General features: G+C 40.2%; 1 protein-coding gene across 1 annotated transcript in view; it reads left to right on the top strand.

Annotated features, from left to right (window-relative positions):
- The first annotated feature begins 987 nt into the window (after window positions 1-987).
- LOC147035766 (extracellular calcium-sensing receptor-like) overlaps window positions 988-23,064 on the top strand; it is a 56,605-nt gene continuing 34,528 nt past the window's right edge. Inside the window, exons 1-5 of the mRNA XM_085847377.1 lie at window positions 988-1,782; window positions 5,192-5,471; window positions 13,344-13,617; window positions 13,772-14,697; window positions 20,647-20,874. Coding sequence (XP_085703503.1) covers window positions 1,514-1,782; window positions 5,192-5,471; window positions 13,344-13,617; window positions 13,772-14,697; window positions 20,647-20,874 — 1,977 coding nt within the window. The 5' untranslated portion in view covers window positions 988-1,513. The remainder of the gene's footprint in view (window positions 1,783-5,191; window positions 5,472-13,343; window positions 13,618-13,771; window positions 14,698-20,646; window positions 20,875-23,064) is intronic.

Below are 23,064 nucleotides of genomic sequence, written 5' to 3' on the forward strand. Positions count from 1 at the left end.
TAGACAAATTTTTCATAAGTCGGCATACGCTGGCTAAATCGTCAAGGTGTGACAGCGCCTTAAGGAAGAGTATGGAAATGGAGATTGGCGAAGAGCAAAAGATGTTCAGAAAGGACAGTGGGATGTTGGATGGGATGTTCCGGCTGAGAAATCTAGTGGAGAAGAAGTCGGAAGTGCATTATGAAATGGCGTTGGGATTTGGTGACCTGGAGAAGGCCCATGACACTGTCCTGATTGAGATGGTGACTGTGACACTGAGAGTTAAAGTTATCACTTACTTTCGTGGAGCTACGTTGTAAAGTTGCGTAATTGTGAGCCTTGTATCTTGTAATTTTCATCTCTTTGGATCAATCAGAGTACATCTTGACATTATTAAATTTATGACTGTTGTCTGAACCCGTACATAACTTTTTAAGATGAAGATGAAGGCGTAAAAACATTGGTCCAAGAGTGGCTGCTTACCATCCCCAAATATTTATATGCAGACGAAGACGTTCTTGGGACAAATGTGTATGTGTAACAGGGGAATACATTGATGAACAGTGAAGTTCAATTTTTCTGTTCTTTGTTTTTCTAAAATACATAGTTTCATCAATATGAAAACATCACTCTCTTTTAAAATTGGAATTTCCAACAATCTGTGCAAAGGAGCTCATTTGTTTTCTTTGATCGCATTGTATAAAATAAAATAATCAACATAAACTTAAAGCCTATTTATGCAAATTAATGTAAACATTTACAAATCCAGGGGAAAAAAATGGAAAGGGTCCATAAATAATATTTCAACCAAACATGTAATTATCAGCAAAAATTAGTTATTAGGAAATATTTTAATTTGTCTCGAAAATTAAAATAACAAATCGATGATCAGAAATGAAATACACAACTGATAATGCAACCTTCATGTTGATACAGTAACACCACTATTTGCTTTTCTCCCTTTCCATCGAGTGCAGCCTGTTGCTGCTTATTGCATCATTGGTTGGGATGCAGCTATGCCGCTGATGCAGTGTCCCCCTTAACAGTGCATTGATACTCATTTTGCTGACTTCGGAAGGATGACGGGCTGAGTCAATCTCCTGGTGTATTAATTCAGCGGCCCAATAGGGCTTGAACTCAGCAACCTAGGATCCCAAACCACCACCATAACCACTAAGCCAACACGAGGCTACATTTGCTTTACTGATTACAATTAAATCCACACAATTGTGGGAATCTGTATTTGTAACAATCACAAACATCTATTTGGAAAACTGTCATTAAACATCAAGGGCATCATTGTTACATTATGTAGATATTAATTTTCAAAAGTTTAGTGTTTTTTATTTGCCTTTATTAAAATATAACACGTTTGGGAGAGTGGAGGAGAATTTAGAAAATATATAATTTAGTCTTTCGGGTATTTTAAATATAATTTGGGGGTTCGGATTCACTCATCATGTGATCAAACCCAGTGTATTTAATAGATCAGCTGTAGAGAATCTTGTCTCACTCCAGGAAGAGCTTGTGAAACATGGAAAGATCCACCAAGATCAAATTGCTTGTGTCTTATTGTGTTTTCCTTCCCTATTTCATCGTATTTTTGGCACCATTAGCATCGCCGCTATTTCAGTTGGAGTTTTGTCATTCGGACACAGCTTTGTGCAATGCAGGTGAAGAGAAAGTTCTACGCAGAGTTGTTTTTCCTGGAGATGTCATGATCGGTGCTCTTTTCCCATTGACTGGCACACAGAAAGAGGGACTGTCTCTTCGGGAGAATCCACAATTGAGTGCTTGTATCAAGTAAGTATGATTTATCATGATCCAGGTTCAAAAAACAGAACATAGTTTGTACTTTACTTTTGTTATTGCGTTGTTGCACTTGTTGGGCTGTGTGTGAACATTGTTCATTGGATGCCTTCATTAATATCATATTTTTGTTGTGAAAACATATCCTTTTTAGCTCACTCTATTTTACAAATCCTCATCTTCTCTTTGCTTCCAACACCAGAGGCACTCACATCTGTCTTATCACCTCTTCTCTGCCTGATCTCTATCACTACATTTACCGACTACTTCAGGTTCATTCCCTTTCTCAACGTTAAAATTGTTATATGAAACATATTTTCTGAAAAACCCACTCAATCCCCATGCTTCATTCACTTTATTTCATTCAACAACCTTCTCGTTTCATTTTGGTTCATGGGCGCCAGCATTGACCACTATTTTCGTTGTGTCTGTGTGTATGTCTGTCTGTCTGTTTGTGACTCTCTCCAGAGCATAGCTCCGTGACATTTGATGCGATCTTGATGAAACTTGGACACAAGCTTGATATCATGGGCTCGTTGTGTCTTTTTGTATGAAGGGTATTCCACGCCCCTTGTGGGTGGAGCCACGACCACTTGAACTGTTTTATTTTATTTTTTCTCGATTTTTTTTCTCGCAATTTCATTTCCAAGAAGCTGTTTGTAATGTCCATAAGTACAACATATAAAAAAATCCGATTTGATTTGGTGAATTTTGACAGAAGATATAGGTTTTTACGGCAGGGCTTCTTCAAAATCTTCCACAAACTCAATTGTACCTATCGTGGCATTGTTCAATAATGTCCGCGAACCATCCTCGCCTCCCGGAAAGTCTTTATTTGATGTTCTTTTCTTGTGACATTATACATTAAGCAAACACAATAAAATATCATAAATGATGATGATATTCCATATTATTGGATGGTTTACCGTAATTATTCCAACTTTTTGTGTTTATAGTGTATCCATATATGCTCAAGGCATAAGGTATTAAGGTAGTTTGTAAAGTTTCTAAAAACATTAATGAGTTCAACATTCCTTTGGATTGTGATTAAAAATAAGATGTTGTTGAGACAAGCCTCACAACTCGAGTTATTGGCATATTTGAAGTTAATACTTTGCTGTATTACCTTATATGATCAATTGAGCTTGTGTAGTAATGTCACAATAATCACCTTTAACTCTAGTTTTAACAAACAATTGTTCAAGAACCTTTAATATTACGAGTTCTTATGACATCACAAGATGATAAAAACATTTTTGCTTCCAGCAGTTTATGACGACTTGCGATTCGATCTCGAACATTTCAATGCTTTCAGGAGATACTTTCAATTGTTTTCTTGTTTTTGTTGTTGTTTATGTCAATTAATGAGTATGTGCAAATTATTAATCGACTTACATTTTATTCCATGTAAGGGAACAATTAACAGAACATTAATTTGCATTTGTCAAAACTGTTATTTCAATCAAATTCCAAACCATTTTCTGCTTTGTTTATTTTGTGATGTGAATCGATTAAGTCGCTGGAGTGTTAATCAGACACTTTCATAGACTGCACTGTAAAGAGCAGGGTACCTGAAGTATATTATCCATTGGCTTCATTGCTTTTGTTTTTGAATTATTTCTTGTGATTTATTGAGATCAACTTGATGTGCCAGAATACATATATATATATATATATATATATATATATATATATATATATATATATATATATATATATATATATATATATATATATATATATATATATATATACATATACACTTCGTGGGGCGTAAACAGACATGTGTCAATAAAAAATATGCAAGCACACTTTTGTAAATAGAAGAAACATAAATACACACACGTGTAAAAAGACAGTGTGGGCAATTGGTATGTGTGAAGCAAAGGAACCTCATGATCCCAATATAATCGTCTCAAGCTGTAATATTGGATCATAGTTGGTGGAATCGATCGCTCCAGCAAAGTCGAGGCTCATGGAAGTCATTAATTTCATCATAACAGAATGTTTTATGTGGGATTAAAGTTGATCATACCATCAGAATAAATTACGAATTATATTATATTTTTATAATGGTCAGAATTATTATATTCCTCTTGTTTAAATTACACTTGGTGAAATAAATCAATTCTTCTTCTTCTTCTTTTTCTTCTTCTCTTCTCAATATTTTGTTTTGAAAAATTAATAAATCATATAAAATTTTCTGTAATAAAATATGCATGTAAAATATTTCAAAATCGTTTCCCATTTCAGTATAAGCTCTGGCTTTAGCTCCCACCATGTAAAGGGAACAGGTTTTCTTTCAGGAGGCAATGCTATGGATTTGAATCGGCACAGCTGAATTTTTAGCAAATTCATCAAATCACCGATATTTTTACCTCCGCTACCGAAGGTGGACAGAGGTTATGTTTGCACCCCTATCTGTTTGTCTATCTATCTGTATGTTTAGCCGTCTGTGAGCTGGTTATCTTAAAAAGTTATGTACGGGTTCAGACAACATTTTGTGAACAAGTTGTGTGTGTGACAAGGAAGAATTGTTTTGATTTTGGTGAAGATCTGGATTGGGATCCAGACACGATAATTTTAAAAGTGATTCTTCACGATTGAGAGATGGGGCCAAAAATGATATGTAGCCTGATAACTTAAAACGTTATGGAAGGATTCGGATGAAATTTTGTGGAAAGGTTGCGTGTCTGCTGTGGATGAATCAATTCCATTTTGGTGAACGTCCAGATCCAGATATGAGAATTATTTTTAAATTTTTAGCTCTGCCTCCGAATGTGGGCAGGGGTTAGGATTTCATCCCTTTCTGTCTGTCTGATTGCAAGCATCATATCTCAAAAAGTTAAGGACGAATTCGACAAAATTTTGCTGGACAGGTTCGGTGTGTGATGAAGATGAATTGATCACATTTTGGTGAACATCCAGATCCAGATACTGGAATTTTTCAAGTGATTCTTCACCATTGAGAGATGTGGCCAAAAAAGATAAATAACACAAGCAATGGATCGATTATAACAAAATTTAGTGGATGATTTAAGACTACAACAAGCCGATTAGATTTTCGTTCAGGTCTGCATTCTGATCCAGCCTATTAGTGGGACACAAAACGTAAACTGTTCAGCCTGGCAGAGGTATACGCTCCACTGGGTGCTGTTCTAGTTCACAGTGTTGAAGAAACTTTGACAAACATTCTTTGCTTATGACACATTTTCTGTTATTTCACTGTCTCAACAACTCTTGAGCAGATTTGCTTGTTTCGATGTTGCTGTAAAATTGGTTTTGATGTTGATATTACTTCTTTACATTTTTATGTTTCAGATAATTTCTTGTAAAATTCACATAGGGAATTATAATATCATTATGATATGTTTACATTTAACTTGAAATGTATTCACCACAGGTTCAGCGAAAGGCGTTTCCGCTGGTTTATGGTTATGGTGTTTGCAATAATTGAAATAAATAATAATTCCACACTGATCCCAAACACCACACTTGGATATGTCATGTATGACACGTGCTTTAGTACAAAGAGACTCGTGAATGCAACTTTAACCTTTCTTGGCAAAACAGGGCAGGACACTCCTGTAGATTCCTGCACACCCCAAGTCATTATTGGAGAAGCTCGATCAGGGTTTTCAAGTATCGTTTCTCGATTTATAAGCCTTTATCACATACCACAGGTGAGCACGTTTTTGTACTATTTTGAATGGCTGTAAAAGTGATATAAAGTGTAATATATCGGTGAAGTTTATAAATGACAATAAGTCGATAAATGTATATATTTGCATTAACCGGCATGGAGATAATCATGAGAATGATCGTTTGAAAAAGGTCGAGTTTGGTTCTTTCCAATTGGGGCTATGCATTGCATATAAGAGGTTTGGCATTGGTTGGTGTCGACAAAGTGCATGTCGGTGAAATGGAAAGGGTCGTGGGTGGGATTGTGTCATACAAATTATGATAATACATCCATATAATAATAGTTTAATGGGCTGCATTGCATGTTGACTGAAGAACATCAAAATAAAACTTCACTGATTTCTCCAAGTATTCCTTTCTTACACATACACATTTATCCTTTTATTGTAATTGTCTATGTACAGTATACATCTTTGGGATGAGGAGGTGCATATTAAGGGAACTTGCCTTTACCTCTTTACAATTACTAAACTTGATGCCAGACAAATGTTATTTTCGTGGTCAAATAGATAAACTTAGATGGTATTCATAGAATACATACCTGCACAATCTTGAGAAGGACTTGGTGTGAGCCATCTCTTGTTTAAAGGTTATTTTTGCTTTGATCTTCTATGGCTGCCAGATCACGTGACCGCTAATGTCATATTTTTCCTCCATATTTCCCATGGGTAGTTGATTAATTAGTTAAATTTTGCATTGGCCGGTTAAGCTGTTTATCCAACGGAGATTTTAAAATATTTTCCCTTCAATCCATTATAGCTGCCAGACCACATGATGGTCATTTTAATGAAAATCCTGTTCAAATTTCAAGTCAATTGGATGAATGTTGAGGATTCCAGAAATTTGGCTCATGTTGACCTTTTGGCCATTGTTGACCTCAAACATATTTGGTGGTTAAATTCATTGACTTGATATGAAAATCCTCTTCAAATTTCGAGTCAATTGGATGAAAATTGATGATTTTAGAAAATTGGTCTCTGTTGAACTTTGGCCTATGTTGACCTCAAAAGAGTGACCGTGAAATCACACAGTCATGTAACATGTGGTAAAGTTTCAATTTCCATCGCTGAACGGTTTTCGATGTACACTCATAACAAAATGCAGACACGTACGACGTACGACATACGACATACGTATGTACGTACGCCACCGATCACTTAACCATGCTCTTTGCTTCGCAAGCACAGGGTAATAAAATGCAAGGTGACAATTCTGGACAGTATGTATGGGGGACGATTTTCAAATTATCCATCTCCTTTGGAGTCATTGTGATCATGTCTTATTTGTGAGGGCATGTATAATTGTGCAGTAAAGTTCATCATCTGAGTAAGAAAGAGTCCCATTGAAGAGTAATGTGTCGAAGGGTAAAATGGGAATGAACCGGTGGAGGGGAAGTTGGCCAGAATTGGAAACATTAAGCATGGAAATGAAACACTATATTGCAAGGAAAAGTGATTGGTGGATTTGATGGGGAAAGAGTGGGGGGGGGGTTGCAGAACACAGCCTGTTTGAAGCCCTGGATATAATTTGGGATTGTCCATTCTCAGGATTCAAGAACTCCACAAACAAACAACAGTCTTGGTGTGCATAAGCCTAGATTTTGGGAGATTAAACAGGAGGTAATTATTGGAAGAACACAAGTACTGTGAAGGGGTTGGAGAGGATCAGAGGGAGCAGAGAGAGTTAAACAGGAACAGAGGTGATGAAAAAAAGAGGCCACGAACCTTCTTCGGATGTTAGAAGAACAGATCTTGTGCTTCGGCCTCATGTTTGATGCTAATAATGGTGGGACCTTTAGATTATACAGTTTTCAAAAGAGACAGATGTGGATTCCAGGGAAACAGATGATGCCAAGTCTGCAGTTGGCATTGGAAGTTAGCATTGTGGTACATTCAGCCCAGACTTCTATTATTACAAACCTCTTCTATTTGCTGACCATAGCAATATTTGGATGAATTTGATGATCCATCCAAAGTGACAGTGTGTGGCATTGAAATTTTTCAGGTTTGAAGAACATGGTCCATTTCCCAGACTAACAATTAATCAATTCCAAATCATTAGAGAGTGATCTCGCTGCTGTGTTTCTGTCAGTGGGATTGTACAACACAATGTGGAATATTGTGCAAAAGGGAGGGTCTCCAAATATTGAATATGTCATCAATGTCGATGCTGGAAAGAGTCGGACGAATATGTTGCTCTTGGCTAAACCAGCCTTCACTGGAAGATAAGATGATAAGAGAAGGTACAATTGATGGGAATGCATTGATTACACAAGTCAGATAGCTCTGTGTTAAGGAGGTCTGGTTGCTCACAAGCAGTGTTCTTGGCAAGCAAACTGGGATACGAAAATGTGTTGAATGCCTGAACTGTGTCCAAGGAGATTGTATTCTCTTGTTTGAGATGTATGGCCTCCATCCATTGCTGAAAGTGAAGGTGCAGTGTTTACAGGTTTGAGTGAGTAGGATGGAATACACATTGTGGTGACAAGAATCAGAAAAAGAGTAAATACATGAAGAGAACAAAAATGGAGTTCTCGTTAACTTTTCATACAATTTAAAGTAAACCTACAAGTTTGTAGCTACTAGTATTTGTTTTTGTACCCTTATTGTAGACAGGAGTGATGTTTGCAGACCTCCTGGAAGAAGGCAGGATGGGGGAGGAAAAGGATAGGCTGAAGAACACAGACAGAAGTGAAGCAAGAGTATTTTGGGTTTTTTAACAGGATCTGCGGCTCATTGTGGAGCTGCCAAACTCAGATGCATGCATGCATGCACACAAAATAATACATGAGACAACACAGGACTGTTCGATGAGACAACCACAGCCGCTGGGCTTGGAGAAAGTCCCGTTACTTCCTGGAGCACTTTAAGTACCAGCAGCATCACACTCACAACAATCGAACCACATTTATCACTGCACCCAAATGGGGCAATTCCTAAAAAGGATTTCCTCCTCCTCTCGGATGCCAACTGATGGGGATCGTCTGTGCTCTATTCTTTTTAAAGTTTAGTGTCAAGAAAAGATGCAACAAGTACTGTTTTTAAAAGTCTTTGGAAAGACTCGGCCGGAGTTTCAACCAAATACCTCCCAGACTCGGAGCAGATGCTTCAACGATTACACCACCGAGTCTGGGAATAGCAGCGGAGGTTGTGATAACATGTGCACTGATGCCATCTCAGCTCACCAACAAAGCAGTGTTGAGGCCAGACATAACTTTATCTATCTTCTCAATAAAGAAGGACATGTCATACAGCAGACACTGCATATGAGTGGCGAGGCTGCTGCTTGCCAATCCGAGGGATGACAGATGGTACTGCATAGGGTGGAGTCATTAGCAAAGAGATCAAGATTTTGCAGAGTCAGAGAGATCATAGATGAAAACCAGGAAAAGAACAGTGCCCAGAACACTGCCTTGAGGATCTCCAGCGTGGACAGGAAGAGGGGATGATAGAACTCCATAAGGGCCACACATTGGCTGCAACAGGAGAGGAGTCTGAGAGCCATAAGTGGAGAAGGCCTTGGATACCATCGAAAGACTCTTTAGTGAGCAGGTCAGGATGCCAGACCATATTGAAAGCATGCAATATGTCTCGGGAAATGGCTCTGATTTCATGTCTGGCATTGAGGATCTCCATCCTTTGTTGGGAGAGCAGAAGAAGCAGTTCCAGGGTTGGAGTGCCCTCATCTGAAACCAAATTAATGATCGGAAATTAACCCTTTGGAGAAGAGGAAGGATTTAATGTCTGAAGCGATGATGGATTCCATAACCTTGCTGATGATTCGGAGAAGGCTGATTCGTCTGTAGTTGCAGGGATCTGTTTTTGCACCTTTTTTGTGAAGGGCACTCATGTTTGCTGATTTCCAAGCAGATGGCAGATGACATTGAGCAAATGAGAGGGTGAATAGAACAGAGAGGGTGAGCAAGGGCAGCAGAGCAGGTTTGTAGGACACGTGGGATGATGCCCTCTGGACCGGTTGCAGAGTCTGAGTCAAGGTTTGACAGCAACCTCTCCACTTTTTCAGGAGAAAAGGACACAGAGTCCAGGAGCAGATGGTGGGTACAGAAAGCGTTAGGTTTGGGACACATACTTTAAAAGCAAAAACAAAGTTTAATTATTCAGCCTTTTCATGTGCGGTATCAGCAGTGCGGCCAGTTAAGGTAAGGTAGGTGATTGGAGGGGGAACATTCACGATAAACAGACTTAACTAGACACCACCAGGATTTGGAGGAGGGAGAGAGGTTTGAGAGTTCAGAGGAGATTTGAAGGATGTTGTTTTCTGGCTCTCCTGAGGGTAGACACACTTGTTCCGAGGATTATGGAAGGAAATGAGATTACCCTCAGTTGGGTTTGCCTTCTATGAGGTGAAGGGAGTTTTGTTTCAGGACAACTGCCACGCCACAAGCTTCAGTGCACCCAGGGCGGGTGTAAGGGTAGGACAACTGAAGACGAGATGGGATAAATCTGTGCATGAGAGAGCACGTTTCTTTGAAATAATTCCCAGGGCGAGTTGATTTTGGAAAAAGTAGAGATGGGAGTCAAGTTTCGAAGTTTAATGGCTGCTTAAAGTCCCTGTCAGTCAGCCTGGGTGAAATGCCAGACTCAACGACACTGAGATGATTCTCTAATAACAGCCAGAGAGATGTCTACTTTAACAAGCATGTGGTCACATGAACCAGTTGGAGCGGACAAAGAACAGCACGTATTTTCAGGGAAATTGGTCAAAATCAGATCCATAAGAGAGGGAGTACTGATGGTTGAGATCTGGGTCGGGTGGTTGACAGTCCCAATAGGTCACATCTGTCTTTTGCTGAAGTGCCATGGCAGGTCCGAGAGGTACCCACACCCAGCCAACTGGCATGACGACAATTGAAGTCACCACATACAATGAAGAGAGAGAAGAGAAGAGAAGAGAAGAGATTAGAAGTACAGTGCACATACAACCATGAGTTTGGAATTGTGGAAGCATTCGCCAGAGGTATTCCTGTGGTTTTGGGTAGTGGGGGCAGTGCATGGAGAGTGAGGAATAGAGTCTTTGATGAAGAGTGATACTCTCCAGGCAGGATGAGTGTCAGGTCTGTCATACCAGAGGAGGGAGTAATGAAGGAGAGAAATTGGGAGTCAGAGACATCTTGAAGGAGGAAGCTTCTGTTAAGCAGATTATGTCTGGTTTGTCACTGGCAACCTGTATGGAAAGATCTGTCAGTTTTAAGCGAAGCCCCAGGATGTTTGAGGTCCACACTGTTAAAGAAGAGTGAGGGGAGGAGGCCTGGGATGCAGAGGAGGGGAGGGAGAGGGTAGGACGAGGAATGTGGGGGGAGGGGTGGAGGTAAGCAGAGTTGTTGAAAGAGTGTGGGGGTTTGCAGAAGAGCTCGGAGAGAGGGCTGGATGACGATTTGAAAAGGCTCGCTGGTGATGGGTTGAGGTAGAGTTCTTCATTGCTAAAGATGGACATGTGACATGCGATCACCTCGGTGCACAAATTTTGTTGTGGAAAATCTGCCCACACAGGAAGCACACCCGAAGATATTATGCAGTGTAACTTGGTTTCAAGAAAGTCTGGTGTTGGCTTTCTCGCTCAGGTGGCTGACTTATGATCCTGGGGTCCCGAGTTTGAGCCCCGTTGGCTACTGAATTAACACCAGTTGAGGTTGACTCAGCCTCGCCTTCTTCTGAGGTTGGCAAAATGAGTATCAGTGTTCTTGTAGAGGGGCACAGCATCAGTGACACACCTGCACTTCCATAAAATGATAGCAACCTGGCAGCCAAGCTGCCATACATAAGAACACAAAATAACCTGGTTTCAAGAGATATCCAACAACAGCATTTCTCAGCTGGCTTACCAGATGATCCACCCATCCTGATATTTTGTCACTGTGAATCCCCTGTTATCCCTGCGAAGGATAAAAAAAATACAGAATGAAGATTTTGAATAAAATAAAAAAATTCAGGGTTTATTCAAGTGGGTAATTTTTTTTTTTAATCCAGGTGGGTAAAACTGTGCTGGACCCATAGTTACAACCCTGACTTCAGCAGCAACAAGAATGCTGGAATGTGGACCATTTATATTTCTTTTTTGCACACAACATGCCAATTCAGGGACTAGTCTTACAGAGAGAACATCAAAGCTCACTCTCGACATTGATCAGCCTGTTTCTGGCTTTAGTTTTGAACACTACTAAGCTTGAGAATGCAAGTTCACTTCGGTAAGCCATTGGGAATATCACAATTAAATGTTCAACTACTTAGCGCAGACAGCGCACGACCTTCTTGGAAATCCACTCTTATCCCCCTGTGAGTCATGAAGCACCATTTGGAAAATACTCTTCTAGAAGATCATAGCACTTGCTACATCTGTTTTCGGGCAAGATTTTGAAATTGTTCAGGGTTCCGTTGATACCTCACTGACAATTAGGACCTCTATGACTGCCCCCCACCCACTCCTAGCTAATGATAGTGCATTTACATCAAATATTGCAGTCCATCTGAGTCATGGCATATCTACTGATGCAAAACCCCACCTGGGAAGCATTAACCTGACATTATATAGTTGGATCACAAATGAAATACATACTTGAAACTTCAGAGCTAAGCGCATTAACTCCGCATCATCATATTGGATTCTAAGCACCATTACATACATTTGCCTTTGTGTATGGCCTTGTATGGAGATCAATGTCATCACGGCATTAATTCACCAGTTTATGTGCAGAAAGAAACTTTATCAAATGTTTGTCTGCACAAAGAAAAAAGATATAAAATGTCACAGCCCCCGTTGTTTTTGTAATTTTGCTATTTGGAGTTTTGCTATAATGGCTCGCCAATATTTCTTTACAACGAAAAATGGCTGCCAGTCCACCAGTTGGCCATCTTTGATTAGATCACAAAATAAAGAGAGGTGCACGTGTATTCCATCAAGGATGTGCTTGTTTGAACAAAATCGAAAAATGCACATCGGAGAATTTGTTGGGGACACATTCAAGTAACAAAATAGACACCTGTCGGACATCATGGATATGATCTCGAAAAAAATGACGTGCATATGTAAGGCATCATTCGTTGTATGCGTGCCAAGTTTGAAAAACCATCGGTATGTGTACTGTATGTCCAAGAAATGATTGAGGACGTTTTCAACATCGGGTTTTTCACAACTAAAATGGCCACCAGTCGGCCACCTTTGACTACATCGTGAAAATAATTGATGTGCTTATGTATAACATCATGTGTTGTAATTTTCCTAAGAATGAATAAAATGGGTCCATAGAAGTCCGAGTTATGGTTGGGGGTGCAGTCACGCACGAAGACAAAAATTGAGTCCAAATACACGTCGCCGTTTCAGACTCAGTCCAACGCCGGCTAATAATATCGTTTTAACAGTTCAATTATATAAATGTGTGTGAACATTGCAAACTTCATGCAAATATGGTTGAGTCTTCCCTCCTATTTATATGATGCAGTCATTTGTCTCCCATGACATAGACTTCCTTTATGAAAGGAATCAGTAACTGCAGTCACTATGGCAACTACAAAACGGATTCCACAACGACTATGGAATAAGTTGATATCTCATATCTATAATAGAATAAAGAACATGCAAAATTACATTACTCACATGATTTGTCATCCAAGAACATCCATTTTGGCCTCTGGTTTCATCTGCTTTGAATATGTTTGTCGTCCAGGTAATGGTACCTTTGGAAAAATAACTACAAATTAATTGTGTGAAATAAATGTATATATGATAGAAACTGATGAACCTCTACTTGCAAGGAATCTATATTGTTGTTATAATTACGAGTGTTATCAATTGATTATATAGATTTTACCCCGTCACTAATAATCCTTTGGCTGTAGATAAGCTATACATCATCCTGCAAATGCCTGAGCAATAAGAAGGAATATCCATCCTTTCTGCGAACAATACCAAGTGATGCATTCCAGGCCACGGCAATAGCTCGACTCGTGAACTACTTTGGATGGCTCTTTGTTGGAACTATAGAAGTTGATGATGATTATGGTCGGGAAGGAATATCACAGTTTTTATTGGAGGCAGAACCAAGTGGCCTGTGCATCGCTTTTCGGAGGATAATTCCCAAAGAACATGAAGTTAACCAGATGAGATTACTTGGTAATATTTTAAATTCATTCCTGCTGAACAAAGTAATTTCTTATTTTTGAAAACATTCCATCAAACTTAATGATTTTGAGTGTCGATTTATTTTATGACGTACATTTATTTAATGCATGAGCAGTAATTCTTATATGAAGTTTTTGCACTTTAGGAGAAACGTTGGAGTCAACGAAGTTAACAGTGATAGTAGTTTTTACAGGAGAATCGAGTTTCAGACCTGTCATAAATGAACTTCTTTTACGTAACATCTCAAAGAGGACTTGGATAGCGAGTGAAGCATGGGTTTCTTCCTCCATGTTTGCTGTGCAAAGGTATGCACACATTTTCCAAGGGACAATTGGATTTGCACTGCGTAAAGCAAGAATTCCTGGCTTGGAGAATTTCCTGAAGAATTTGAAACCTGATGGCACCAAGAAATCATTACTCACTGAATTTGATGCAGGAACTTTGCAGAAAGATATGAATATCATTGAAAGAACGGACTTGAGCACAAATGACATTTACAGGTTAACAAACCAAATTGAAATGATGCATTCCAGAAGTTGTAACAATGTTACAGTGTACACACACAGGGAAAGTAAAGACAAAAGAAATGAAATAGATAATTATGATTTTAAAGAATATGTTCATGATGTAGCTATTTGTGATGACGACCTGCTCACAAGCATTTTGAGAAAGGAAACGGTATTGGTTAAAAAATCGCAAAGGAAATTGAGGTTTGAAAAATGGGAGAATGATTATGACAAATTCTGTGGGAGACAAACAAACAACTCAACAATGGATGACAAAAGGAACAATCTACCGCTGAATGTTTTCATGATGGACTTGTGGAGAATTATTTTCAACTGCACGTGGGATGAGGACCATGAAAAGCAACCGCCTTGCTCTGGTTTCGAACAACTCAATTCCTTGGACACAACATTCACCGACGTTTCACAGTTGAGAGTGACTTACAACACCTACATGGCTGTGTATGCGTACGCAAATGCTTTACATGACCTGCAGTTGTGCGTTAATGGACATGGACCCTTTTCCAATGGAACCTGTGCTGATGGTGTCAAGTTTCAGCCTTGGGAGGTAAAACACCTCAACCACATATCGTTATAACAATATCGGTTGTTTGCCATAACAATCATCAGGTGCCTTCCATGTCTGCTTTGTACTCAAACATTACTTGATGAAAACAACAGCAATAAAAAAATATATTTGTACATTTCATTAATTTGTGTTCTGCATATCCTCAAACATAATGTTTTGTTGAAGATTTGATGACAAAAACTCAAATGCTAAAAATGTTATGGTCTGGATAGACATGCTGTGTCTCAATCATAAATGCCAGTCTTTGTCAGTCTGTGTGTCTGTCAGTCATTCAGTGTGTGTTTGAATGTGTCTCCTCTGTTGAGGATTTTTCACCCGACCTCATAGTGATCGTTCTCGAATTCTTCAGGTTTTTGTGGAATCTCATTTAAGTTGTGAGAGTTTAACGTTTTGTCGATTCGGTTTTAAAATCCTGTTATAAAATCAGAGACACCGATAAATCAATGTCCACCAGTTTATTCTCACCCTCGTACACACCCCACAATGAACCTCTCCTTCATATATGGATATACACTTTTAGAGTGGAGAGGGTTTTTGATAGCATATCGGAAAAAGTACAGCCTTATCAGACCAGTCTCCTTGGACTAGCAAAGAATTAAACAAACGTCCAGAAGTGGCAAATAAACACAAGATTAACACTATGTCTTAGGCCTTAACAATTTTAATAAATGAAAAGTAGAGAGGCAAAAAAGAAACACTTTAACCTAGTCAGACTGAAGCAAGGGCTACTTGTCTTAAAGAGGAATAATTCCCCAACCCTACCCCCTTGTTGCCTTCAAAGGAAACACAACTTAAGTTTAACGATTCTGTCACTTGGAAACACATTTTTCTCTTGTGTTCGAGTGTGCCCATCTTTTTTGGTAGTCACACCCCCTTGCTCACATCGTAGAGCTCAGTCCCTAAAGCCTTTCCTGTCCCACAAGTCAGGTGACTTCATGTGGTTGTACAGCTTCTGGACCTGGTCCAGGTTCCAGTAGGCCCGCAGGCCGATAAAGATAAGCTACCCATTGGGCTGCATGGCTGATTTTCAACAACCTATTTCGGGAACAGAGCAGATGGGCAAAAGTGGAATGACAATTCCCGTGAACATTGAACACACTCATTGCGTTGAATTATGGATTTCCAAGTTCAGGTTCTATCTCATAAGAGTCATAGGACTCAATTTCAAAATCAAAATACGAAGGTGGTGCTGGGCCACCCTCAACTTTTCAGCAGTATTCCCTTTAGACAAGAAACAATCAATGCCGGCATTGTAATTGTTGTACATCTAACAAACACCACCACAATCATGATCCACAATAATCCAACTGAGATCCAGTGCAGCAGGGTAGTTCCCCATCCTCCAAAAAATCCTTCAAACCAGGAATAAATCCCAACTTTCATAAAATAATTCTGAAATTTGGCTCCTTCTTGCTTAATCTTGTCAGCTATGTTTGTGATTTTCTCCGAGTTATCAGGGATATAAGTACAACACTCAGAGTTAATTACAGCACACGTTCCTCCTTCAGCAGCGAGGATGAGGTTTAAAGCAACCCGGTTTTGCATTGTGACTGCGCGCAGGGTGACTACCTCCAAGTTGATATCAACCATGCCGAGGGCAGTTTTATTTGCCAATGATTCAAGCGAAGCAGCTAAATCTGCCAATCCCCCAGACGTTTGTCCGACACCTTAGTGAGGAATTAGAATCATGAAGAGCAATTCATTTGACATGAAACTCCGTTTACCCCGTTTAAAATGCTGAAAAGGTGACTTAGATAGCAGGGGCATATGCGGCAAAATGAATGACAAGAAACAAGATCCACTCCAATTAACTGGAAGCCATGGGTATGCTCGATTTCCACACACAAAATAGGTATTATTTAAAGCGACTTGTGGTCCCATCGTGTGATTTTCATAGATATAATTACTCCATTCAGAATTTCCTAACCTTCTCTCTCCCAATGCCTCTTGTACCAAGAATAGTTCGGGTTTTTCTGTCGCCCATTAAACCATAAAATGTGGAGGCATCTTGCTTAAATTAAAATTTGGCCAAAACCAGTAACTGAAATTTCGTTGTCGGAGGCAATTTCCATTTCCATTGGTAACGATGTGGTCATCAAGGTTATTATCTTCTTTATCCCAGTTCTTTTTCTTTGCCCAGTATCCACAACACTCTCTTAAATTGAATGGTATTGCCAACAGAGGTATTCCAGTAACTGCTGAATAAGGTATCGTAGTACAAACCAAGCAATTGGTTTTATTAAAAGCCTTTGCGTGTTTACGAGAAAGGGCCAGATAAGTGTTTATTCCATGTGGTGAACCCACTCTGCCCGTTAAGCTTCTTCGGTCTCTGAACACCATGGGCTTTGTTTGGTGGGCAGTGTAACAGGCCCAATCTCCAAATAACATGCAAATAATGTTGATCACAGACAGTACTTATCGGCTGAACAGACCAAGTACACATTGTGCAACCTGCATTTCGTAGTACAAATAATCCTGCAATGGAAATAATCATTAAAGTATCAGGAAGCAATGTACTCCTTGGGTTTTTTTGGCCGTGTGCCAGTTTGCAGTGTGTGGCATGGATCCATGTTGCTCTTCCTTTACACTTCACAGCCGTATGGGTAGTTAGCAGTATTAGAAAAGGCCAACACCAACGTGCTTGAAGAGAGTTTTTCCTTTTGTAAATCTTCACATAAACAGTCTCCTGTTTTGAAGTTGGTATGATCAGACGTGGCTGGTTCTGGCAGAGCTTGTTTCACCTGTGCATAAAAAAAGTCCTTACAGCATGATTCAGAGAGACACAGAACGCAAGCAACGTGTCATCTATTTGCTGCACGTTCATGTCTTTTATAGTCAAAGGAGGTGAGTTCGGTAATCTCATTGGTCTTCCCATCAGAATCTCATGCGGAGATAAGCCAGTATTTCGATTTGCAGTGGACCTCATAGTCAGAAGAGCAATGGGCAGAGCATCTGGCCATTTTAATCCAGTTTGTTCACAAATCTTGGCCAGTTTATTCTTTAGAAATCCACTTGGCCTCTCTACTGCCCCCGCAGATTGTGGACATTGCGGCCAGTCAAAATTTTGTTTGATTTGCAAAACGCGACATCTCTTTCACCACTTCGGCTGTGAAATGAGTACCTTGGTCACTTGAAATCCTACAAGGTATTCCAAACCTACAGATAAAATTCTTCATCAACAGTTTAACCACAGTAATTGCATCTGCTTTCCTACAAGGGCAAGCCTCAACCCACTTGGTGAACAAATCGACGATGACGAAAGCAAATTTAAAGCCACAGCATTCTGGTAACTGAACAAAATACATCTGGATATGAACAATAGGTCTGAATGGAATTTGGATGACCCCCTCAGGCCATCAGCACCCCCCTTGTCTGGTTATTTTCTTGACAAATGTGACAGGTCTACAATACTGTTCTGCAATTGGACTAAACCCCGGGGCAAACCACTGTCTCCCGATTTAAGTACTCATGCCCCCTTTGCTGGTATGCCAGGCCCCATGTGCCAATCATGCGAGCCAAGGTAAAAGAGCTTTTGCTGCTACCACACGACCATCAGATGATCTCCATAATTTGGATTCGTTTTCAAATTCACATCCAGCCAATATCCACAAATGTCGTTCTTTTGCGTTAACAGCTGTCTGAAAAGTATTTACATAGTCAAGGGTTGGCATCGCCACCTGTCTCAATACACATTGTGATATCAAGAGAGCTCCAGTGTTGGCAGCAGTTGTTGCAGCTATATCTGCCCTTGCCCTTCGCCGTGAGACGTAATCAGATCCTCCGGTGTGGGCATTACACTTAACCACTGCAATTTGGTGAGGCAGAAGTATTGCTTCCAGCAGATTCGCAATCCATGCTCCAGTCCTCACCCGTGCACCTGATGATGTTATAAATCCCCTCTCATGCGAGAGGGCACCGATTTCGTCTGCAGCACCAAAGGCATAGCCGGAATCAGTGTAAATTGTCACTTATTGGCCCTTGGCGAAGTGGCATGCAGGAGCGAGGCTGAACAGTTCTTCTTGCTGTGCAGAGCAGCTCTCAGCAAATCTCCCCCCTTCGATTACTTCGTGATCAGAGCAAACGGCATCGCCTCTGAATTGGAATCCATCAGGTGCACGTCATAATGAACCATCAACATATAAAATCTATTCAGAATTTTGGATCGGTGTGTCTCTCAAATCAGGATGTGGTAGACACGTGTGGGCGACTACCTCCTCACAATTGTGAGGATCACCATCTTCTTCTCCAGGCAGCAAACTAGCAGGATTCAGCGGTGCGCATCTTCTAATCGTAATGTTCATGGGTGCTGTGAGTGAGAGTTCGTATGTCATTGCCCTTGAAGCCGACAAATGCTGTGTTTTTATTTTTTAACAGTACAGCTGTGACTGCTTGCGGCACCATGAGAATCAAAGTGTGTCCCGCGACGAGTGCTTCTGTCGCCTGCACCGCGAGCGAAGCGGCTGCTACTGCCTTTAGACAAGATGGGAATCCTTGCGCTCCCGGATCCAATTTAGTACTGTAATATGCAACAGGCCGTAAATTATTTCCGTGCTTGTGTTTCAGCACCGACTGTCGCAATGAAACGCACCTATGAGTGCCTCATCTTCTTCATCCTTCGCGGTCTCTGATGCCATTTTTTTGATCGAGTCTGCATTCTACCCTTGTTAGCAAGAGGAACTTTCTCTCTGCATTGTGTTTCAGCTTCCTTTGTCTCCTTTTTAATGACTCCCCTGACTCCCCGTCGAGCCTCTTCTTACCCTGTGGCATCATCTCCCTCTGACGTCCGCTTGTTCGTGGAGCGGTTGTGCTATCGAATCTATGCCCTCTGGCCATGTATCTGACTCTTCTTCTTCATCCTCTAATCTGACAGGCACAGCTCGTTGCCTCTTGGTTTTATTTTTTTATGTACCCTATTTTGTTGTCAATGCTGTAGTAACCATAACCGTAACCTTAACCCTAACCCCCCTTCTCCACAAGTCTCCCAACCAAACACAAGTCCAGCGTCCCAACCCCTGATGCTCACCTCTACCCAAACCCACTTCCCACCTTTCCCCCCTCCTCTGCCCCATTAACGAGAGTAGAGAAACGTTTGGTGAGGCAGCATTCTCCCAACCTCCCCCTTCCTTGCTCTTCCCCATTCGCCCACCCATCATCTATCTCCCTCCTCTATCTTGTCCCCTCCCTCCCCCATATCTCACTTCCCTCGCCCATCTCTCTACCTCCAACCTTCCTCTCTCCCCTCCCTCTTTCTCCTGCCCCCCCCCATTAGTAATAAATACATGACTTCTTGACAAACAGTATACTCGTTGCTCAATATCATTGAAGAAAATGCTCGTTTTATTTATTGTCTCAACAGACATGTATTGAAAAAAAATAACTCAACAATTACAGTTTTCCTTTACTCTCACAGCTCTCCAACCCTCCCCAACAACTCCAGGATGCACACGTTCTTCAAGGACTCCTCTTTGTTAAACCTCCGATATCAAGGCTCAATGAACAAAACAACTCCTTTGTTCTTCTTTTCTCCGGTTTGAGGAACTATCTTTCAGATGCTCTGCAATCTACTCTTCCCTCCAAGGCTTCATTTATGAGTTGACCAATCATCTCAAGCAATCCCTCATCCTTACCATAATCTTTATAAACCCATTAATGCCTTCTTCACCCAACTCTCTGACTTGCAGTTTGTGGTGTTTGTTTGTGTATGTGTATATATATATATATATATATACTCGTATATATCCTCTTCTGCTGTTCATTTGTTTGTTGTGTCCATGTTTTCCCGACTATCACTTCATACCCTTCATGACATTGCTCTTCCTTATGTCTATGTCTTGTAGAGAAAAAAAAAAGAAACAAATAGTCGATTTGTTTTGGTGTTTTGTATTATCACTAACATTTTTCATCATTTGTTTTCCCTTTGGCTTAAAGCTCTTGTATTATCTGTGGAGGGTGCGTTACATCAACAATGTAGGAGAAACGATTACCTTCGATGAAAATGGAGATCCACCAGCTATTTATGAACTTGTCAACTGGCAAACAGACAATACAAATAATTTTTACATCAAAGTCGTTGGATCTTTCGATTCCTCAGAGGATCAGGGAAGTGGATTGAGGATTGATACCAACAAGATAATGTGGAACGGTGGCAGCAGTTTGGTGAGATTGTTATATTTCCTGCTCTTTTAAATGTCCACGCAAATGTGAGAGTTCTGTTTTCAATCTAGAAATATCAATTTGTAAATGTAAAGAAAACAATAAAAAAAAATTTTTTTTCCTGAAAGGCCATTTATTGCCGTTTTGATTTGTTAGCATCAAATTCCAACATTTTTTTCAATTGTTCTTCAACAATTTCTACTCAACGGCTGAGGAAATCCTCTGTTAAACAAGCAAAAACGTTGCGGATATAACTTTCAAATTTGTCGTTGTTAGTAAGTTTGCTGGCATACACTTTTACTTCAGCCTTTCCCCACCAAAAAAAATAAAATGTTGGAGTTAAATCAGGACTCCTGGATGGCCACTCTTTCGGTCCTTGTTGCCCGATCCATCTGTGTGTAAAGTAGGTATGCAATCACGGGCAACTTGCTCATCTTGTAGGAAAATTGTTTCATCTGTGTTGTCCCTTTTCTAAATTTTTGGAAGATGAAAGTTTGAAAGCATTTCCAATGCATCTAAGTGTCTATGTCCATTCATTGTTTCATGGAGGATGGAAGGTTCAATGAGTTGGGTTCATCGTCATCATTATCAATTTTGATCTTTGTCTGGCCATTGGCCGCATGATGGTCATTTTCATGGATGCTTTACAAAGGTACATTTATACCATGTTGTACACAAAAATCCACTGTTATAATCTACTTGCGAGATGTGTCCAAGCTCAGAGTTGTTTTGACTCAAGGCTGACTCAACCAGTGCACACAATTTGCCAGCAGCAGCGATGAGAAATCCTTCAATGTGTCCACAAACATTGAGCAGTCCCTACAAAATCCGAGGGTGAGTTTAGAGTGCAGAACGAGCAGAGCTGCAATTGGTGCGTCCAGGCTTTGCAAATGGGCTGCGGCAATGGATGTGTAGACGCAGAACAGCAGGAGATGCCAGCTCATGACGGGGGACCATGTGCTCCCACACATAAACACAAGATCGAGCGCATCCTGCTCCAGCAACCAGAGCACTTAGTTTGTCCCGATGGTGAGCTCCGGCCAAGCACTGTGTGAGCTCCATCCACTCAGCTGTTCTTCCTCTTTTGCCTCGGTAGTCGTCCCTGTTTCCTCCTTCTGCGACCACACAATTGCATCATTCTTGTGTGTTGGACCGGTTCCACCACAGCGGCACCATGGTCATGGTCTTGTTCAACAAATTGGTCATAGCCGGCACCGTAGTCAGGGCCACGTACAACATATGTACTTCGAGAGATTCTGGGCCAAGTTAGTTGAAATAGCTTGTCATGTGAGATGTATGTATGTTCTGGCCCATCCCGCTTAATTAAAGGGTTGAAGTAATTCTTCCCAAAACAAGCAGTATTGTCCTACTTTCGCTGTGTTCGACTAGCGTTTCTGGATAATTTCCTGACCAACAAGATGGAAATATCAATGGCAATAAACAAGCTTTCAAATAATTAATTTAATGCTCTACCTATAATAACAAGGGATTCAATATTGAAAAGTGGGGGTTCGTCATCGATCATCCTGCAGTATATGTATTTTATTTAATTTATTTTTGCAAAGGGTGCATACCTGATATGACCATGGAAACCAATGGGAAACAACTGAAGAGAAACAAAATCAACAACACAATGTAGTTGGATAAGGGGTTTGTAATGAAAAAAAAAAGACTTGATAATGAAGAGAATCGTTGCAAGCCATGTCTCGACGTACTCCGAGAGGTCCACATTAAATCTCTCAAGGAGTTTTGCACTGCAGTTCTAATTGAATAAATGATGTTCTCACTGTGATTCAGTTAAAAACAATGCCGAGCACAAACCTTTGCAATTGCTATCAAAAATATAAAAATATAAAGAAGAATGATCAAGCAAGTAAGCCAAGATTATGAAAATTCATCAACTCAATTCAGCCTGAATTGTCCCACGATTTGATAGTAAACTGAAAAGAGATCTTAAATTTTTCGCATTGATCAGGTATCAATAAATTTCTCTTGCATTCATTTCTCTTGATCTCTGCATAAATAAATAAGATATAAATAAAATAAGTTCAGAAAAAGGTTGTTGGCTTAAAAGTGAAAACTCTGGAAAACTTTCAGTTGAAGAAAGGAATGTAAATTATGCAGAAGGTATTCAGGAATATTTTGCTTTGCTGGAACATCGCAGCTTCCGATCCACTGCAGGTGAATCACTTG

Source organism: Eptatretus burgeri, chromosome 1 (assembly GCF_056783735.1).
Source record: "Eptatretus burgeri isolate ZD-2024b chromosome 1, Ebu_testis_v1, whole genome shotgun sequence".
Taxonomy (NCBI): Eukaryota; Metazoa; Chordata; class Myxini; order Myxiniformes; family Myxinidae; genus Eptatretus; species Eptatretus burgeri.